Source organism: Pelodiscus sinensis, chromosome 22, assembly GCF_052426305.1.
Source record: "Pelodiscus sinensis isolate ZL-2025 chromosome 22, ASM5242630v1, whole genome shotgun sequence".
Lineage (NCBI taxonomy): Eukaryota > Metazoa > Chordata > Testudines > Trionychidae > Pelodiscus > Pelodiscus sinensis.
In genome coordinates, this window is record NC_143073.1 from 21,710,661 (window position 1) to 21,729,159 (window position 18,499).

The 18,499-nt window shown below is 63.9% G+C and overlaps 2 protein-coding genes across 5 annotated transcripts; one reads left to right on the forward strand and one right to left on the reverse strand.

Moving 5' to 3' along the window:
• Positions 1-1,055: 1,055 nt before the first annotated feature.
• CTU1 (cytosolic thiouridylase subunit 1) lies at positions 1,056-3,857 on the reverse strand. Of its 2 annotated transcripts, none has more exons than XM_075908176.2 (3): positions 3,547-3,857; positions 2,444-2,947; positions 1,056-2,096 (listed from the first exon to the last, which is right to left on the reverse strand). In XM_075908176.2, the coding sequence occupies exons 2-3, from the start codon at positions 2,937-2,939 to the stop codon at positions 1,459-1,461; spliced, it is 1,134 nt and encodes a 377-aa protein (XP_075764291.1). In that variant the 5' UTR covers positions 2,940-2,947; positions 3,547-3,857; the 3' UTR covers positions 1,056-1,458. The 2 variants fall into 2 exon arrangements, with proteins under 2 accessions (XP_075764291.1, XP_075764292.1); XM_075908177.2 differs by having other exon boundaries at positions 3,645-3,856.
• Positions 3,858-6,160: 2,303 nt separating this feature from the next.
• On the forward strand, positions 6,161-17,350 carry LOC102450039 (beta-1,4-galactosyltransferase 3-like). Of its 3 annotated transcripts, XM_075908178.2 has the most exons (8): positions 6,162-6,308; positions 13,571-13,675; positions 13,792-14,130; positions 14,382-14,617; positions 15,354-15,541; positions 15,853-15,975; positions 16,445-16,549; positions 16,725-17,350. In XM_075908178.2, exons 3-8 carry the CDS (start codon positions 13,866-13,868, stop codon positions 16,873-16,875), a joined length of 1,068 nt encoding a protein of 355 aa, XP_075764293.2. In that variant the 5' UTR covers positions 6,162-6,308; positions 13,571-13,675; positions 13,792-13,865; the 3' UTR covers positions 16,876-17,350. The 3 variants fall into 3 exon arrangements, with proteins under 3 accessions (XP_075764295.2, XP_075764293.2, XP_075764294.2); XM_075908180.2 differs by lacking the exon at positions 13,571-13,675 and having other exon boundaries at positions 6,161-6,308; XM_075908179.2 differs by lacking the exon at positions 6,162-6,308 and having other exon boundaries at positions 12,425-13,675.
• Positions 17,351-18,499: the final 1,149 nt, after the last annotated feature.

Below are 18,499 nucleotides of genomic sequence, written 5' to 3' on the forward strand. Positions count from 1 at the left end.
TCTCTGGTTTGCACCTGGGCCCCCTTGACACAGAAATTTGCCTAAATTTCTAACCACCAACATAAGAACAGCCAGACTGGGTCAGACCAAGAGTCCGTCTAGCCCCGTGTCCTGTCTGCTGACAGTGGCCAATACCACATGCCCCAGAGGGAGGAAACACAACATGTGATCCTCATATGATCACTCCCCTGTCACCCATTTCCAGACAAACAGAGGCTAGGGACCCCATTCCTACCCATCCTGGCTAATAGCCATTGATAGACCTAACCTCCATGAATCTACGCAGCTCTTTTTTGAACACTGTTCAAGTCCTAGTCTTCACCACATGCTCTGGCAAAGAGTTCCACAGTCCACTGAGTGAAGAAAAACTTCCTTTTGTTTTAAATCTGCTGCCCATTAATTTCATTTGGTGGTCCATAGATTTTATATTGTGGGAATAAGTAAATCACTTTTCCTTATTCACTTTTTCCACACCAGTCATGTTTTTACAGACCTCTATCATATCCCCACTTAGTCTCCTCTTTTCTAAGCTGAAAAGTCCAAGTCTTTTTAATCTCTCTTCATATGGGATCCGTTCCAAACGCTTCATCATTTTTATTGCTTTTCTGAACCTTTTCCAATGCCAATAGATCTTTTTTGAGATGAGGCAACCGCACCTGTACTGAATATTCAAGATGTGGGTGTCTCGTGGTTTTATATAGAGGCAATAAGATATTCTGTCCTCTTCTCTACCCATTTTTTAATTATTCTTAATATTTTCTTTGCTTTTTTGACTGCTGCTGCACACTGAGTGGATGTTTTCAGAGAACTATCCACAATGACTCCAAGATGTTTCTCTTTTTTCAAGTGGAGAATGAAGCTCCACAGTTCAACAGATAGTTGGGTGTTTCCCAATCTTGGTTTCTACACTGTTTGGTGGAAATCTCCCCCCACCTATTTTGTTCCAAACAGCTCTGCCCGAAGGGTAACATTGGCTAGCCAGGTGTTTTTAATAAGGGCCTGGCTGGCTTTTGTTCCATGACTGCCAAAGATTAGAGAGCTGTTTACTCAGTGAGTTCTTCGTCAACAAAACGGTTTTATTATCGATCCTTTCGTATGTCTTTGTAACGGCCCGGGGCAAAAGAGACCCACCAGCAACTGGTTCTTACTGAGCGATTATCTGCCATGGCTCTCAAAGCTGTTTACAAAACATAAGCAGTTATCTCAATACTAGAGGGGGGGAAACTGAGTCACAGAGAGATTAAAAGTGACTGAGTCACACCGTGACTGGGGAACAGAACCCACGAGTCCTGGCTCATAGCCCTGCCCAAATCAACCTCACTCCCCTTCCACAGCTAGAAGCCAGGAGTCCTGGGTCCAAACTCACCCCTTTCTAGCCCACCGGACCCCATTCCCCTCCCAGAGCAAGGGCTGTGGACAGGCAGGGCAGCTGTTCTCAGGGGTGCAGCCCTTGCCACTTCAGAAGTCCAGGTCCCGAGGCCCCCTCAAGTTCCGTCCACCGCGCTCCTTGTCCTGCACCCCCGACTCTCCTCCAGGCTCTTGCTGCTCCGGCACCTCCCCATCAGCCTCGGCCGGGGCCCCCAGGCGCCTGCGCTCCTCCTCGGTGAGGGGCTGTCCGTCCCGCAGCTTGTCCCGTAGCCGCTGGTGCTTTCCGATGCCCAGCTTGGGCAGGCCGCGGTCCAGCCCCTCCAGCAGGACGCAGGCCTTGCACAGGGGCTGGCTGGCCACGTAGCCGCAGCGCTGGCAGGTGCCGCGGGCCGGGAGACGGAGGTCGGAGCGCAGCGACAGCCGCTCGCCCGAGTGGCCCAGGTCGGCCACGGCGCTCGGCCGGGCGGCCTCCAGGTCCTTGAGCAGGGTGCGGGCGTAGCCGCGGTAGGCCTGGGGGGCGTAGACGCACTCGGTGCTGAAGTAGTCCAGGCCCTGGAAGTAGGCATAGAGGACGATCTCCTTCTCGTAGGCATGGCGCAGGGGCTTGCAGCGGGGCACAGCCCCCTCGCCCCCCGCTGTCCCGGCCCCTGCTCCCCGGCGCAGCCGGCCCACGTCGCCACGCAGGAAATTCATCAGCACTGTCTCGGCCACGTCGTCCGCGTTGTGCCCTGCCGGGGAGAGCAGAGGGGTCAGGGGCTCACTTCGGACCCTGCAATGACCCCTCCCCCACAGTACAGAGCCCCCCCAAAATGGCACTCCCTTCCCTTAACACGCCCTCCTCCAGTACAGAGACCCCAAAACAAACCTCATAGCACCCCCTCCTTCAGCGCAGAGACCCCCACAAATAAGACCCAATGCCCCCTTCTGCCCAGCAGAGACCCCCACGTTGTCTCCACCCTTCTTCCCTCCCAAACCAGATCCTACAATTTCCCCTCCCTAGGCACAAAGCCACCCAAATCAGAGCCCACAGTAGCCCCCTCCACCCGCACAACTCAGACCCTACGCCCCACCCCACCTGTGGCGATCTTGTCGGCGCCCAGGAGCAGGGCACCACGGTCGAGGGCCTGGCGCCGGAAGACGCCGCAGAAGGTGCAGTTGTTGCGGGGGCCGAGGTGCCGGGCGATGCGGTCCATGCTCCAGCCATAGAGCTCGCGGTAGGAGATCACGTGCAGGGGCAGGCCGGAGCGGTGGTGGTGGCGGCGCACGGCAGCCAGGGAAGCGTCGCGGTAGCCAGCGATGCCCTCGTCCACGGAGAGCAGCACCAGGTGCAGGCCGTAGCCGTGGCGCTGGTTCAGGAGCTGCAGCAGGTGGGCCAGCACTGTGGAGTCTTTGCCGCCTGAGGCGCCGATGGCCACAGTCTCGCCAGGCCGGAAGAGCCGTCCGGCCACGATGGCCCGGTGAGTCTCCTCCTCGAAGGCCGCCAGGAAGCAGGCGCGGCACAGGGCGTGACCCGTCCTGGGGCGCCGCAGGGCAGCCGGGCTGGTGCCGCAGGCAGAGCAGGTGGTTGGCATGGTGGGGGCTAGGCGAGATGGAGCAAAGGTTAGAGGGGGAGCCCCCTGGGCCAACTGCCCCCCACTGAGCCCCCTCCAGCCCCCCCCACTGAGCCCCCTCCAGCCCCCACCTCACTCAGCTCCCCCACTGAGCCCCCTCCAGCCCCCGCCTCGCTCAGCCCCCCCCAGCCCCCCCACTGAGCCCCCCAGCCCCTGCCTCGCTCAGCCCCCCCCAGCCCCCCCACTGAGCCCCCTCCAGCCCCCGCCTCGCTCAGCCCCCTTCCAGCCCCCCCACTGAGCCCCCACTGAGCCCCCTCCTCGCTCAGCCCCCCCGCCCCCCACTGAGCCCCCTCCTCGCTCAGCCCCCCCGCCCCCCCACTGAGCCCCCGCCTCGCTCAGCCCCCCCAGCCCCTCCACTGAGCCCCCCCAGCCCCCGCCTCGCTCAGCCCCCCCAGCCCCCCCACTGAGCCCCCTCCACGCTCAGCCCCCCCAGCCCCTCCACTGAGCCCCCCCCAGCCCCCGCCTCGCTCAGCCCCCCAGCCCCCCCCCAGAGCCCCCTCCAGCCCCCGCCTCGCTCAGCCCCCTCCAGCCCCCGCCTCGCTGAGCTCCTCCCCCCATCCCAACCTACCTCCTCCCCGCACAATCGCGTCCCAGCCCCGCCCCAGGGGGTGCACAAGCGGGGGGGGGGGGGGGGGAGACACGTGGCGGCCCGCGGGGGTGACTCACGCGCTGCCCCAGCAGAGGTCTCCGCTCTTGCCCGGGCCGCTGCACAGCTCGGCTCCCCAGTGTAGGTGGTCAACTCCCGGCATGCACCGGGCCAGAGACTGCAACTCCCGGCACGCCCCTGCCTACAACTCCCAGCATGCACCGGGCCAGAGACTGCATTTCCCAGCGAGCAGCTGCACAAGAGCCCCTCCCCCGCATTGCTCCAGCCCCTCCCCCCGCCAGTCAATTCCCCCCGCACCAGGCCGGGCCCTGCAGCCCGGGCTTCCTCCGCCCGCCCAGCCTCTTGCCCCAGCGCCAGAGGCCGGGTGGTGCCGAGGGAGAGCCAGCACTGGGGGGCACGTGGCAGTGGGCCTGCCCTGCCCAGACCCAGCACTGCAGCGCCCCCCCTTAGTTAACACCTCCCCGTGCAATGCCCACAGGGTGTGGGGCAGGTTTACAGCCTGTGGCACCATGCTGCAGGGAGAGGGGAAGGGAGCTCGGGGGGGGGGGGGGGGGGGGCAGCCTTGCTGTGCAGATGCCAAGCTGTTGCTCCTCCCCAGAGGTAGCTGCATTTCATAGACCCATAGAATCTAGGGCTAAAAGAGACCTCGGGAGGACCTATTGCTCCATTCACAACATTGCCACTTTGTGCAGTACTGGGGAATTGGGACTGTCCCTCAAAGCAGCACAACACCCCCAAAGACCATGCTGGGGTATTGGGCTGGCCCTGACCACCCAGGAGCCACCACAGCAAGCACAAACCAACCCTAAACGAACAGTGCCTGGCTGCATTCAAGCTCCGGAAGAATCAGGCCTGGTGGGGGGTGTAGGGTGAGTCTCCCACCAATTGTTTATAAGAAGCATATGTTGGACAGAGCTGGGGGGAGGGGAATAGCATTTTCTATGCCCTTTGTATGACAACTGTGGGGCAGGGGCCCATGCATCTCTAGGGTGAGTAGGAGCATGGGCGATCTCACCCAGCGGGGAGAGGAGAGAGTCACAAGCTCTGCGAGCCAGGCATGTGGCCTCACATGGGGTGAGATATTTCAGGGGCAGGGATTTGGAGACCTGGCCCAAATCAGAACAGCCCCCGATCTTTCCCCAGCCTGGACAGACACGAGGTACATGCAGCCAGCTCTGGGATGGGGCATCTGGGGAACAGTCTTAAGGGATGGCTTGCTGACTCCTGAGGTTCAGCCAGATCTGGGGTGTGGATGGTGAGGGAACAGCTGTGCCTAAGGCCATCTGGCCCGAAGATACAGCTGCCTCTGCCATGGGGCATCTGGGGATGGCTCAGCCAGTGGTGAAATCCAGGCACCTCTGGGAAATAGCTGCCTGGCAAAGCTGCACAGCAAGATGTGGAGATTTTGTGAAACTCCCAGCAGCCCAGCACCCCCAACTGAGGGATCACAGCCCCCCCCCCATCCTACTGAGACCCCACCCTGCTCTCCCCGACGTGGTGCCCCCCCCCACCGCACTGAGACATTGGGGTTATTAGCACCGAGGGGAGGAGGGAGCCTCTCTTTCCTGGCCAGCTGACATCCCGTCCTGCTACCTCGTGACCCAACCCCGCCCCCTTTGAGAATCTGGGGGCCCAGCTGCTCGGCAGCTGTTTCCTGTTGTTCCTCTGTCTCCCCTCCCCTGGCCTCTCATTTCCACCCCTCTTGCTCTCAAGCTAGGCGGAAGCTGCGTGACAGGAATTAGGCTGGGGGGGCTCCCTTGCTGGAGGAGGGGGACACGTAGCTCCTCGCCACGGGAGGCAGCTGGTCCATGGGCCCAGGAGAGGGAGATCTGGCTACGGCCTGAGACCTGCCCCCGGAGTCTGCTTGAGCACCACCCCCGAGGGGATTTAAAACCCTCCAGCGGCAGAGACTCCCCTGCGGCCCCGGGCAATTATCCCAGAGGGAACTGCTCCCACGCTGCTCAGCATGTCCCATCTGGATGTGGCAGCTTCGCGTCCCAGCGGCCCGAGGGAGCGCTAGGTGCCCTGCTGGATTGAAGAGCCCAGCACTAGATATTCGCCCCCCCCCCCCCAATTTTCTTTGTTCGGCTCAAGGTGTGGGAGTCTCTCGCAGATTTCCGGCGCGGTGACCCCTTCTCTGCCCCTCTCCCTGGGCATGGGGGCCCTCGCGCGGCCCCGCTTTGCACGCCCCCAGAGGGGCTCAGCATGACCCCGGGAGCCCGTGTGTGGCCAGCGAACACCCCGACCCGCCGCGCGTCTCAGCGGCACCGCTCCCAGAGGGCAGCCCCCAGCCTGCGGGTCCGGCCGACGCGCTTTGCTGCAGCGCTTGTTGCCAGGCCGCTGCGTGCCTCAGTTTCCCCATGTTTGCCACAGCTCCCCCTGGAGGATGGGGGAGAGGGCAAGCGACATCCATGGACCTGAGGGGTGAAAAATCCATCGCCCCAGCCGCGAGACGCAGCCCCCAGCACCTCCTCCACGGTGGTCTCCCCCCCTCCCTCAGGGTGGTCTCCCCTCGGTTGGTTTCTCCCCCCTCCCCGCCGTGGTCGCGCCCCTCGCCCACTTGGTCTCTCCCAGCCCCGGCCCGTCTCTGACCCTCCGGCCGAGCTCCGCCCCTTCTACCACCCAATGGGAGCCCGGCTGCCGCGGTGACGGGGCGGGGACCTTGGGAGCGCGCTGCGGGCTCGTGCCCTGCCTGGCCGGCCGGAGACACAGCGAGCTAGCGGGTGAGAGCGGCCCGCCCCCCGGGGAGCGCCCCGTGCACCGCGGTATCGCCCCCCCCCCGTGCAACCCGGGGTACTGCCCCTCCCCCCATGGTCTCCGGGTACCGTCCCTGCCCCTCCCCCGTGCAACCCGGGGTATTGTCCCTCCCCCCCATGGTCCCCGGGTACCGTCCCTGCCCCTCCCCCGTGCAACCCGGGGTATTGTCCCTCCCCCCCATGGTCCCCGGGTACCGTCCCTGCCCCTCCCTCGTGCAACCCGGGGTACTGTTCCTCCCCCCATGGTCTCCGGGTACCGTCCCTGCCCCTCCCTCGTGCAACCCGGGGTATTGTCCCTCCCCCCCATGGTCCCCGGGTACCGTCCCTGCCCCTCCCTCGTGCAACCCGGGGTACTGTCCCTCCCCCCATGGTCCCCGGGTACTGTCCCTGCCCCTCCCTCGTGCAACCCGGGGTATTGTCCCTCCCCCCCATGGTCTCCGGGTACCGTCCCTGCCCCTCCCCCGTGCAACCCGGGGTATTGTCCCTCCCCCCCATGGTCTCCGGGTACCGTCCCTGCCCCTCCCCCGTGCAACCCGGGGTACTGTCCCTCCCCCCCATGGTCTCCGGGTACCGTCCCTGCCCCTCCCCCGTGCAACCCGGGGTATTGTCCCTCCCCCCCATGGTCTCCGGGTACCGTCCCTGCCCCTCCCTCGTGCAACCCGGGGTACTGTCCCTCCCCCCATGGTCTCCGGGTACCGTCCCTGCCCCTCCCCCGTGCAACCCGGGGTACTGTCCCTCCCCCCATGGTCTCCGGGTACCGTCCCTGCCCCTCCCCCGTGCAACCCGGGGTATTGTCCCTCCCCCCATGGTCTCCGGGTACCGTCCCTGCCCCTCCCCCGTGCAACCCGGGGTATTGTCCCTCCCCCCCCATGGTCCCCGGGTACTGTCCCTGCCCCTCCCCCGTGCGTCCCGGAGTACTGCCCCTCCCTCCCCACCATGGTCCCCGGGTACCGTCTCTGCCCCTCCCCCGTGCGCCCCGGAGTATTGTTCCTCCCCCTCTTCTTCCCACCATAGTCCTCTGATACTGTCCGTGACCCTCCCCCGTGCGCCCCGGGGTATTGTTCCTTTCCCCCATGCGCCACGAGGTACTGTTCCACTACCTCCCCCCCCCCCCAGCGTGCGCCCCTGGATACTGTCCCTCCCCTTCCCCTGTGGGCCCTGAGTGGATTCCACCCCTGCAGCCTCTCCCTGAACTGGGGTACTACGTCTCTTCTTTGCCTTGTGCAACCCGTGGGGACCCCTACGCTGTGCACCCTGGGGTACTGTTCCTGCCCCCTTCCCCGTGCACCCTAGGGTATTGCCCATCATCCCCTTCCTCTTGTGCACCCAAGTATCCCCTGCTCCCCACTTGTGCACCTATGGGTATTGTCCCCTCTTCCTGTGCACCCAGGGCATCTCCTGCTGCCTCCTCCCTTGTGCACCCCAGGATACTCCTCACCCCCTCCCTTGTGCATTGCGGGATCCCTGCCCTTGCATTCCCTCTGTGCACTCAGGGTATCCCCTGCTCCCCACAGCCCACCCTGATGAGCAGCCCCTGCTCTCCCCAGCCTGCCCCAAGAGGTAGCAACCTTCCCTCTGCTCCCCCTCTCCTGTGCATCCCCAGGGTGCCCCTCATCCTCCTTTCCACGCCCCTGTGTACTGTCCTACCCCCTGGGGAACCCCCCTGTCCCCCAGCCTGCCTCAACCCCTTCAGGGAGTACCCCCTGCTCTTCTCTGCCTACCCCTCCCTCATAGGGAGCACCCTGCCCTCTGCTCCCTCTGTCCTGTGCATCTTTAGGGTACCACCACACCCCCTGTTCTCCCCAGCAAAACCCCACTTCTCTGTGCCCTACTCCCTCTTCCAGGAACACTCGCTCCTTCCTGCGCCCCTCAGTCAGCCCTGCCCCCTCCTTTCCCCAGCCCGCCTCTCTCTGCTGGGTACCCCCTCCCTGCTCCCACCACTTCCCATGGGGAGCACCCCCTCCTCCCCTGCTCCTCAGCCCCCCGTGCCCCTCCCGAGGAGTGCCCCCTACCCTCCCCAGCTCACCCCTTATCGGGAGCACCCCCTTCCCATATGGTGGTATTCAGGGGGACATCTGCCCCCCCCCCCGGGAAGGGTAATGAAAAGGGATGCTCAGCATTTGGCCCTGTCCCATGGGCCCCCATTCAACAGCCCTGCCCCCTTGCCCGTTGGAGATCCAGATCAGCCCTTTGCGCTTCTCTAGCTGGCCTCGTGCCCCCCCCCGCCCCCCGGTCAGACCGCACATGTAGCTCCTAGCCCCCCAGATCAGCCTCTGGGCCCCTTCAGCCCCCTCCTTTCAGGCTGGGCAGGGGTCGCAGGCCCAGGAAGTCTGTTTATGGCTGGCTGTCAGCCCAGAGGGCGGCGGGGGGGTTCACCTGGCTCTCAACCCCCTACTCTAACCCGCTAGACCCCACTCTCCTTCAAGAGCTGGTGCCTCTAGGTCTCAGTCCCACCCAGCCAGCCAGCAGGAAGCAGCGCTGGCTGTTCTACTAGAAGCCCTTTGTTGTGCAATAGCCTGTGGGACTCCCTGCCACTGGAATTCCCTGAGGGCAGGAATATAGCAACTCTCCTAACGGATGGTGCCACGTGCGCAGGAGGCTTTCTTGCTTCCTGATCAGGTTTCCTTCACTGGCGCTGCTGGATGCCAGCAATTCCTAGTTCTGGTGTCTCCCTCCCGGTGACAGGCGGGCCAAGCGATCCCCATGAGTTCATCAGGGCTCCTGATTTCTGTCTCCAGCTCTAGGAGGGGCATGGGGTTTAGTGGTTAGAGTAAGGGGGTTTGGAATTAGGATTTTTTTCCCAGCTCTCAGAAGGGGACTGGGATCTCATGGCTAGGATGGGAGTCAGGACTTGGGTTCTGTCCCTGTTTGTGGCAGGGGAGTGGGGTCTAGTGGTTAGAGCGGGGAGGGCTGATGCTTGTCAGTTTGTCTCTGCTGTCAGACCCAGCGTGCCGTGGGGCAGTTCCTTGGCCCATCAGTTTGGTTCTCGTGCCAAGAGTTTTGGAGCCGAGTTTCCACTGGGCTCTGCTGTTTGCTGGCGCTTCCTGTGACTCTTCCCCGTGTGCAGCGGGAGGGGCAGAGGAGACATCCCATGATGATCACAGGGTGGGGAAGGGGCCCGGAGGCCATGGGCCTGTGTCACTGTGAGAATGGGGCAGCGGTGCTTGGCTGGGGGAGCAGGAAACAGGAGGTGCTGATGGGCTTGTGGAACTAGCCGGGAACCAGCCACGTGAGGTGAAATTTCCACCTTGGCCGCAGGGCAGAATCGTGGGGCAATCCCGGGCTGGGTCAGGAGCCGACGGGACCCCTGCTGTTGTGGCACCACATCCCTTTGTGAAGCCGCCAGACAGCACAGTGCTGTACGCAAGAGGGGAAGGAGAGTTCTTCCTGTTTGATGGGTGGGGAAACTGAGGCACAGACTGGGGAGTGACTGGGCCTCGCCCAGCTTCCCTCCCTTCCCTGTCCACCCATCGCTCTCCCACGTTGTGCCCCACGCCAGCACTGCTGGATATCCCGAGCCTTCACCAAGGGGTGTTCCCCCCAAGCAACAGGAGCCGACCCCCAGGGCTAGCGCAGCAGCGCCCTGACCTGCGCTCGTTAGCTGGGCGGATGCCGTGCCTGGGTGTGGGCCAGGTTCTGTCTCCTGTTGGTCCAAGCCTGGCTTCACGCCCGTCTTCCAGCTGGCTCCGTGCCCCTGCTGGGCACAATCTCCATGCAGCGCCTGGCCGCCAGGGTCCTGCTGGCTGTCAGGGAGCCATTGTCTGGCCACGCAGCCTGCTGGCAGCTGGTTGGAGCCGAGTCCGTGGAACAGAACCCATTACTGCCCCAGCCAGCCCCCGGCCCCGGGGACGGAGAGGTGCTGGCACTCCCTAGAGGGGGAAGGGCCCCATTCCCCCACCCCACCTCCCAGACAGGCAGTCCCCCTCCCTGGGGTTGGATGGGAGACAGCATCCTCTAGAGGAGAAAGGTCTCATTCCCCAGCCCCCCAACCCTAAGTCAGCCAGTCCCCCGCCCGCTGGGCCAGGTAGGAGACGGTGCCCCCGAGGGGAGAGGCCCATTCTCCACCCACTCCAGCCAGCCAGCCCCCGCCCTGAGGACGGATCCGGGTGCGGGGTTGGTGCGGCCGGGGCCCTGACTGGCTCCGCCGTGTGGAGTGGTGCCAAGGGCCATGTTGTTGTTGGCACAACTCCATGCTCCTGACGTCAGGTCTGCGCACGGCCAGCACTTGTGTAAATGCCACAGTAGTGCCGGTGCACGGGGGAGTCAGCTGTGCTCCCTGGAGGTCACCTGGGGGCTAGTGAGTTAGGATGGAGGGGCATTGGGAACCTGGACTGCTGGGTTCTTTTTCTGGCTCTGGGAGGGGAGTGTAATCTCCTCCCCCCCCTCCTCCCCCCCCTTCCCCCCCAGCTTCAACCACTAGGAGGCATGTAAATGAGTAGTCGACTATCCCATAAGCAAAGGCTTATCAGATAGTCAACTAATCCCTCAACTAGTCACTTCCCAGAGGCAGCAAGGGGGTGAGCAGGAGCTGGTGCCAGGGTGCAACGTCTCCGCGGGGGGCAGGGAAGTAGAGGGGACCAGGTGTGAGCCGGAAATGAGCTGTATAGTACATTTAAAAGGCTGATGCATAGCGGTGGGGACCCAGCGTGAGCCGGGAATCAGCTGGCCCAGCTCACACCGGGTCCCCCTCCGCTGTACACCAGACTTTTAAATGTAGTAAGAGCCGGCGAGCTCTTAATACATTTAAAAGGCAAAGCCACATCGGAATTAGCTCCCAGGGTCGGGAGCTAACCCCACTGTGGCTCCCCCACTTATCGACTAATTGACTAGTCGATTAGTTAATTTACATGCCTACTGTGGGGGCTGGGAATCAGGACTCCTGGGTTCTTTTCCTGGCTCTGGGAGGGGACTGGTGTCTAGTGGTTAGAGCTTTGTGAGTCGGGACCCAGAGGCTCTGCATCTCGCCCACCTGTTCCTTCCCTGCAAGCTTGCATTCCTTGCTGGGGTGGAGCCGGCTGGTGGAGGAGAGTGTTGAGGTCTCACACGGGAGGGGTGTTGCCATGTTTCAGCTTGAGGTTTCGTTGGCATTTGCCTGCGGAGCAATGTGGGGCTAGTTGCTTACTCGGTAGAGCAGCCCTGGACTTGGGTCCCTCCATACGTTGCTCTTCCCAAACCGCAGTGGAGAACAGAGAAAGGCTGGGCTGTCGCAGGGTGGGCACGCTCGTCCTGTACCGCCCCTGTAAATCCACGCCCAGCTGTGTGAGCTAAAGGGATCTCCTGTTCCTGTCCTACATGGCTGTTCCCCAGCTGACCCGCCCCAGAAGTGAGCTAACCCCCTGCACTCTGATGTGTAGCTGGTTCCCAGCTGCTTTGCCCCAGCAGCCCCGGGAGCCAGCAAATATGCTAGATCCTGCTTCCTTGCTCCAGCAGCTGCCGGGGAGGTGCGTGCACAGACCCATCCTGGAAGGAAGGGGTGTTTGGGGACCACTCTGATGGAGTTTGCTGCTTTCTAAGCCTGGCTCTTTAAGAGGGGTGAGGAGTGGCTGCCTGGCAACCCCGGGTTGTCTAAGCAACAGCATGCTGACAGGCTGGCTCACCCAGCAACCAGGGCTAGGGGTGCTGAATCCATGGGGCTCTGTGCCCGGCCCCCCCGGGGTGCGCACCCGGGGCTCTCGGGCCCTGGCATGTCCCTTGCCTGCCTTGGGGTAAGATCCCAGGTGCCAGGTCCCGACATGGATGGGGCTGCCGGGGGGCTCATTGCCTTTCAGACCCCCCCTTTCCCCAACCACTCCCCATTTCCAATTGGATATTTTTCTCAACAACCCCGCTGAACAGTGTTGCTGGGGCCATGGCCAGCTGCGGCGCTCCCCACCACAGGTGGCCCCAAGTCAGGCCCAAGTGGCAGAGGGGTGGAAAAAGAGGGAGCGGGTGTTTTGTGTCAGCACCTATTCCGCTCCCCCGGCCACGCCTTTGTGTCCTTCCTGTGTCCGCTCACCTCCTATTCCTCTGCGGCCCCCCCCCCCAGGCACCCCACTGACAGAGCCCAGCGCCCCGAGGCTGCGGCCAACCGTGCTGGGGGGCATGGTGGGAGGTAGGGACCCCAGATTCCTCTCCTCATGCCAGGCCTGGGGACCCCGGGTGCTGGAGCAAACTGGGGAGTTGGGATGTGGGGCCTTTGTGCTGTTGGGGGCGCTGGCTCTGATCCAGCCCCATGGAACAGGGTCTCGGGGGCCCCTGGTCACCTTCCCTGGTGTGAGCAGAATCTGGGACATTCCAGGATCTGGATCAGGGCAGCCAGGCGCTGGCGTTGTGCAAGGCTGGTCAAGCTGGAGAAACCAGTTCCCAGACCCAGGGACAGGGGACAGCAGGCTGGGTGGGGGCTGGCAGAGAGGAGTGGATTGCGCAGGGGAGGGAGACACTCGAGCCAGGGCGCCTGGGTTCCCTTGGTGCTGTTGGCTCTGTTGTTCCAATGATCCCCTCCCCCCAGCAGGGACAAAGAGTTCCTGCAAAGTATGTCAAACATCCCGCCCGCCCGAGGCACGGAAAAGCAGCAACAGCCGGGGGGGGGGGGGGGGGGTCAGGACCCAGACGCCTGCTAGGTGGAGCGAGGAGGGGAGCACGCCACAGCCAGGACCCACTCCACCAGCCGCAGCACTAACCAGTGTGCCCCACTGCCCTCCCGGAGCCGGGAGCCCCGACCACTAGACCCCACTGCCCTCCCGGAGCCCCGACCACTAGACCCCACTGCCCTCCCGGAGCCGAGAGCCCCGACCACTAGACCCCACTGCCCTCCCGGAGCCGGGAGCCCCGACCACTAGACCCCACTGCCCTCCCGGAGCCGGGAGCCCCGACCACTAGACCCCACTGCCCTCCCGGAGCCGGGAGCCCCGACCACTAGACCCCACTGCCCTCCCGGAGCCGGGAGCCCCGACCACTAGACCCCACTGCCCTCCCGGAGCCGGGAGCCCCGACCACTAGACCCCACTGCCCTCCCGGAGCCGGGAGCCCCGACCACTAGACCCCACTGCCCTCCCGGAGCCGGGAGCCCCGACCACTAGACCCCACTGCCCTCCCGGAGCCGGGAGCCCCGACCACTAGACCCCACTGCCCTCCCAGGAGTCCCGGCTCCCAGCGGCTGAGTGGGAGTGGCAGGCAACCTGCCTTTGGGGGCGGGATCTGTTCCTCAAGAGGTTTGTGAGTCAAGGGCCAGCTGGCTTCTGTGTCCCCAGATTTCCCCACGTCAGGCCGCACCCTCTGCAGCGGTTGGCTGGCCCCTCCCACCGCTGAGGTGAGAGAGCGGGCAGACGCCTGGGTTCCTTGCCTGACTCCGGGAGGTGAGTGGGGACTGGGGGGGCTGGGAGCCAGGGTGCCTGTGTTCTATCCCCAGCTTTTGGGGAAAGTTCATGGGTGGCAGAGGGGCTCACTCTACGTCATCCCTTCTGTCCCGCAGGCTGCTGTGTCGGGCCGCCCCGCCCAGGCCCTGCCTGCCCGCCGGCCATGCCTAGATGATCCCGGCCTCCCGCCATGCTGCCCCGGTACCTGCTGCTCCTGCTGGGGGTGCAGCTGGTGGTGATGGCGCTGCTGTACCACGAGGGCTACCGCCGGCGGGTCGCCTACTTCCTGGGCATCTTCTACAAAGGGGGGACCCCAGCTGGCCTGGGGGGGCCACACGGCGCTGCCCACAACGCCTCGCTGCCCGGGGATGTCTATGCCAACCTCAGCCTCATCGCCCGCTCCCCACTGCGCCCCGAGGAGCTGCCCTACTGCCCTGAGACCTCCCCATTCCTAGGTAAGGGGCGCCTGGCTTCGGGGGAGCTAGCCGTCAGAGGGGGCAGCTGGAAACCATGACAGCTGGGTTCTGTCCCAGCAGGGGGAGGGGGATCTAGTGGTTAGAGCAGGATGGGAAGCCGGTACCCCTTGGTTGTGTCCCTGGCTGTGGGCAGAGATTTGGGGGCTCACTGGGGGGGGGGAGGGGAAAGGGAGGAGGGCAGCAGCGCGTTGCTGGGCCTGAGACGTTTGCCCTGCCCCGTTCCCCTGCAGCGGGCCCCATCCGGGTGAGCTTCCCCCCAGTGCTGACTCTGGAGCAGATCATGCGCAAGAACCCCTACGTGACGCCTGGGGGCAGGTACCAGCCCCCCGACTGCGACCCCCTGCACCGCACGGCCGTCATCATCCCCCACCGCAACCGGGAGCAGCACCTGCGCTACCTGCTGTACTTCCTGCACCCCTTCCTGCAGCGCCAGCAGCTTAGCTACGGCATCTACATCATCCACCAGGTGCCCGGGGGACAGGCAGCATGGTCAGCTTTATTGGGTTGGGGGGCTGGGAGCCAGGACTCCTGGGTTCTCTTCCCAGCTCTGGGAGGTGTGTGGGGGCTAATGGTTAGAGTGGGGGGGGGGGGCAAGGGTTGGGAGCCAGGACTCCTGGGTTCATTCCCCAGCTCTGGGAGGACTGTGGGGGCTAATGGTTAGAGTTGGGGGGGAGAGGTGGGAGCCAGGACTCCTAGGTTTGTTCCCCAGCTCTGAGAGGACTGTGGGGGCTAATGGTTAGAGTTGGGGGAGGGGTTGGGAGCCAGGACTCCTAAGTTGTTCCCCAGCTTTGAGAGGGATGTGGGTGGGGCAATGATCCCTCTAAGTTTTTCCATCCATGTGCGGAATAAACTTGATGTGCACAGAAGCATGTGTGGATGTGCACCACCAGCAGACGCCCACGCTGCCAGCTGTGGGTGCTCTGCTAATCAGCTGGCGGCACCTGCTGGATCTCACGTGCTCAGCTTACAGGGAACGCTGGCCTGGGGTCTAGTGGTTAGAGAGGTGGTGGGAGGGCTGGAAGCCAGGACTCAAAGCCAGGGCTCCTGGGTTCTCTCCCTAGCTCTGGGAGGGAAATGGGGCTAGTGGTTAGAGAGGTGGTGGGAGGGCTCCTTGGTTCTCTCCCCAGCTCTGGGAGGGAAATGGGGACTAGTGGTTAGAGCAGGAAGCCTGGCTGTAACCCTGCCTCGTCCCCCCGCGGCAGGCAGGGAACTACACCTTTAACCGGGCCAAGCTGCTGAACGTGGGGTTCAAGGAGGCGATGAAGGACGAGGACTGGGACTGCATGTTCTTCCACGACGTCGACCTCATCCCCGAGGACGACCGCAACCTGTACACCTGCGACCGCTTCCCCAAGCACGCCTCCGTCGCCATGGACAAGTTTGGATACAAGTGGGTCCCCGCGCCCCGCCCCGCCCCAGAGGTGGTCGCATCCCTGGGGTGGGCGAGGGGTTCCCAGAGAACCGGCCGCCGCGCCCCGCCCCAGAGGTGGCCGCATCTCAGCACCTGGCGAGGGCTCCTTGAATAACCAGTTCTCATGCTCCCAACCCACAAGTGGCCACACCTCCGTGCCCAGTCCCTGAATAACCAGCTGCTGTGCCCCATCCCAGAGGTGGCCGCATTTCTAGCGAGCGTGACTAACAGCCTGGATTCCCCTCCCCCACAGTCGCTGCCCATCTGACGCTGCCCCCTCTTCCTGGCAGGTTGCCCTACAAGACCTACTTTGGGGGGGTGTCGGCCTTGACCCCGGAGCAGTACATGAAGATGAACGGCTTCCCCAACAACTACTGGGGCTGGGGGGGTGAAGACGATGACATCGCTGTGAGGTAAGGGGCGGGGCCACGGGCAGCCTCACAGCCAATCCGCCCTTTGGGTTCTCCTGTCTGAAGCATGTGCCGGTGGGGAACGAGGGGGGTGAGTCACATAACAGACCATGTGACTCACCCACTGGGCTAGCCCAGGTTTATGGGAGCTGCCACATGATCTGTTATGGGGAAACTGAGGCACGTATGCAGCACCGCTGGGAGAAAAACAGGAGACCTGGCTTCCCCCACATCCCCCCCCCCCCTTGCCGTGAGGCCTAGTGCAAACCCCAGCACAGTCTGTTTTGCATCTGTGCACTAGTCAAGGGGAATTGGTTATCTGGGGACCCATTCCCCACCCCAGAGGTGGTTGCATCTCAGCACCTGGCATGGGATCCTTGGATAACCAGCCCCCCGTGCTCTACCTCCCTCCCCCAGCTGATGGGTGCCGGGGGGAGGGACTCTTCATCTCCTGACCTGCCCCCTCCCCCAGGGTGGCGCTGAGCGGGATGCTGATCTCCCGGCCCTCCATCCAGCACGGCCGCTACCGCATGATCAAGCACGGCCACGACAAGGGGAACGAGCAGAACCCCAAGAGGTGACCGGGGCAGGGGGACGACGTTCGGGTGGGGGAGGGAGAGCAGAGGGGAGGGGAGTTCTGGTGGTGGTGGGGAGGGTGGGGGGTCCCGGTGGGAGATCGGGGGCAGGGATCGGGCAGCAGGCGGAGTGGGGGGATCCGTGTCCAGCTAATGCCCCTGCCCTCCCCCCCGCAGGTTTAACCTGCTGGCCAAGACGCGGCGGACCTGGCGGCAGGACGGCATGAACACGCTGGAGTACGAGCTGCTGGCCAAGGAGCGCGAGCCCCTCTACACCAACATCACCGTGGCCATCGGCACCGAGAAGGGCCTGCGCCCTGCCACGTGACGTGCCCCCCCCCCCACCGGGGGCGGGGACTTGGGGGTAGGGGGGCTGCTCCCGGACTGGACCCCCCCGATCCACCCTGGACTGAGCAACCAAAGATGCCCAGCTGGAGGGGGTGGGGCCGTCTGTTGGCACGGCAGGGGCCCCTGGGCAGGGCACGAGGTGTGATGTAGAGCGGGGCCCTGACTCCGGGGGGATCGGGGCCCTCAATCTGGTGCTGGGGAGGGGAGGATGGGGCCCCTGAATCCGGGCCCCTGCTGCTGCGGGGGGGGGGGGGGGGGGGGGAGAATCGGGGCCCGACTCGGCCCAGAACTGTTTCAGGGCTGTTTTTTATACGTAGGTCTGAGGGCGGGGTTTCTCTCGGGGGCGGTGGGGGGGGGGGGGTTGCTCTCCTGTTCGCAGCAGGGGCTGGGTGGGTCTCATCACCCCCTTCCACACAGATCCCCTTTCTTATTAAAGTGCAATTTATTTTACTGCAGCCCCCCCCAATCCAGCCTCATTTGTTCCTGGGAGGGAGAGTGAGGGGGCGGTGAGACACGTCTGTCTGTCTGTCCATCCCGCCCCCCGCCATGCCATAGGCCCCAGACACTAGGACAAGCCCCGGCTCCCCCGGCCACCAGAGCAGGCTGCCCCTCCCTGCCACCACATGTCCACAGCAGGTCTCGGCCCCCTGCCCCAGCGGCTCCCTCACCACCATGTCTCAGCCGCAGGGCCGGCCCACAGCATTTTGGCACCTGAGGCGGGGAGCTAACGACGCCCCCTCGCTTGGGCCAAAACTTCGAAAGGTTTCAATTCTGCCTCCTTCCTGTTCTCCTCCTCTCAGGGGGCTGCTCTGCTACCTCCATAGGCACCAGCAGCTGACACAGATTTCTACCCTCTGGGTCCTAGTGGGGCCCCCCCACAGTCTGGCACCTGAGGCAGCCGCCTCAGTTCGCCTCATGGTAAGGCCGGCCCTGCTTAGCCGGCCCTGCCTGCCGGAGCAGCCGCCTGCCGCACGGCTCTCCAGAGGAGGTGGGAGGGGAAATGTTCTTTTGTGGGACCTTAGCGAGAACTCTGCCCCTCTCCCACTGCTCCTGAGGGGCTGGGGCTGCAGCTGGAGGCAGGGGGAGGGCTGTGGGACTGAGATGGAGGGGGGGCTACAGATTGAGGGGCACTGGCAGAGCTGGGTTTATCCCCAGGGCTTCAGGTCCTCCAAGGTCACCACTCATGCTCCCTTTCATTTTTTTCCATTCCTGGGCAGAATAAATTTTATGTTTTTGCCATGTGCGGATGTGCACCACCAGTAAACACAGGCTGGAGGCTGTGGGCACTCTGCTCATCAGCGGGGCTCCATTTGAATCTTTCCTGGGTGGGCCCCCTAGCGCTCGGCGTCCAGGGATCGCTGGTAACCCTAAGCCGCAGGGCCCCTTTGGGCCTTGGGTGCGGGATGGGTGGCTCCAGCAGCTGGCTCCTCCCTCTCCCTCCCAGCTGGACCAAGTGAGAACCAAGAGGGCAGGTGAAAGAAAGGCACCTCCCGCGCCAGGGCCCAGCCCCCTAACGCTTTGGGCGTCTCCGCAGCCCCAGCCCTCAGGGTATGTCTGCGCTGCATTCCTCCTTCCAGAGAAGAATGCAGATGCAGCAGAGCGAA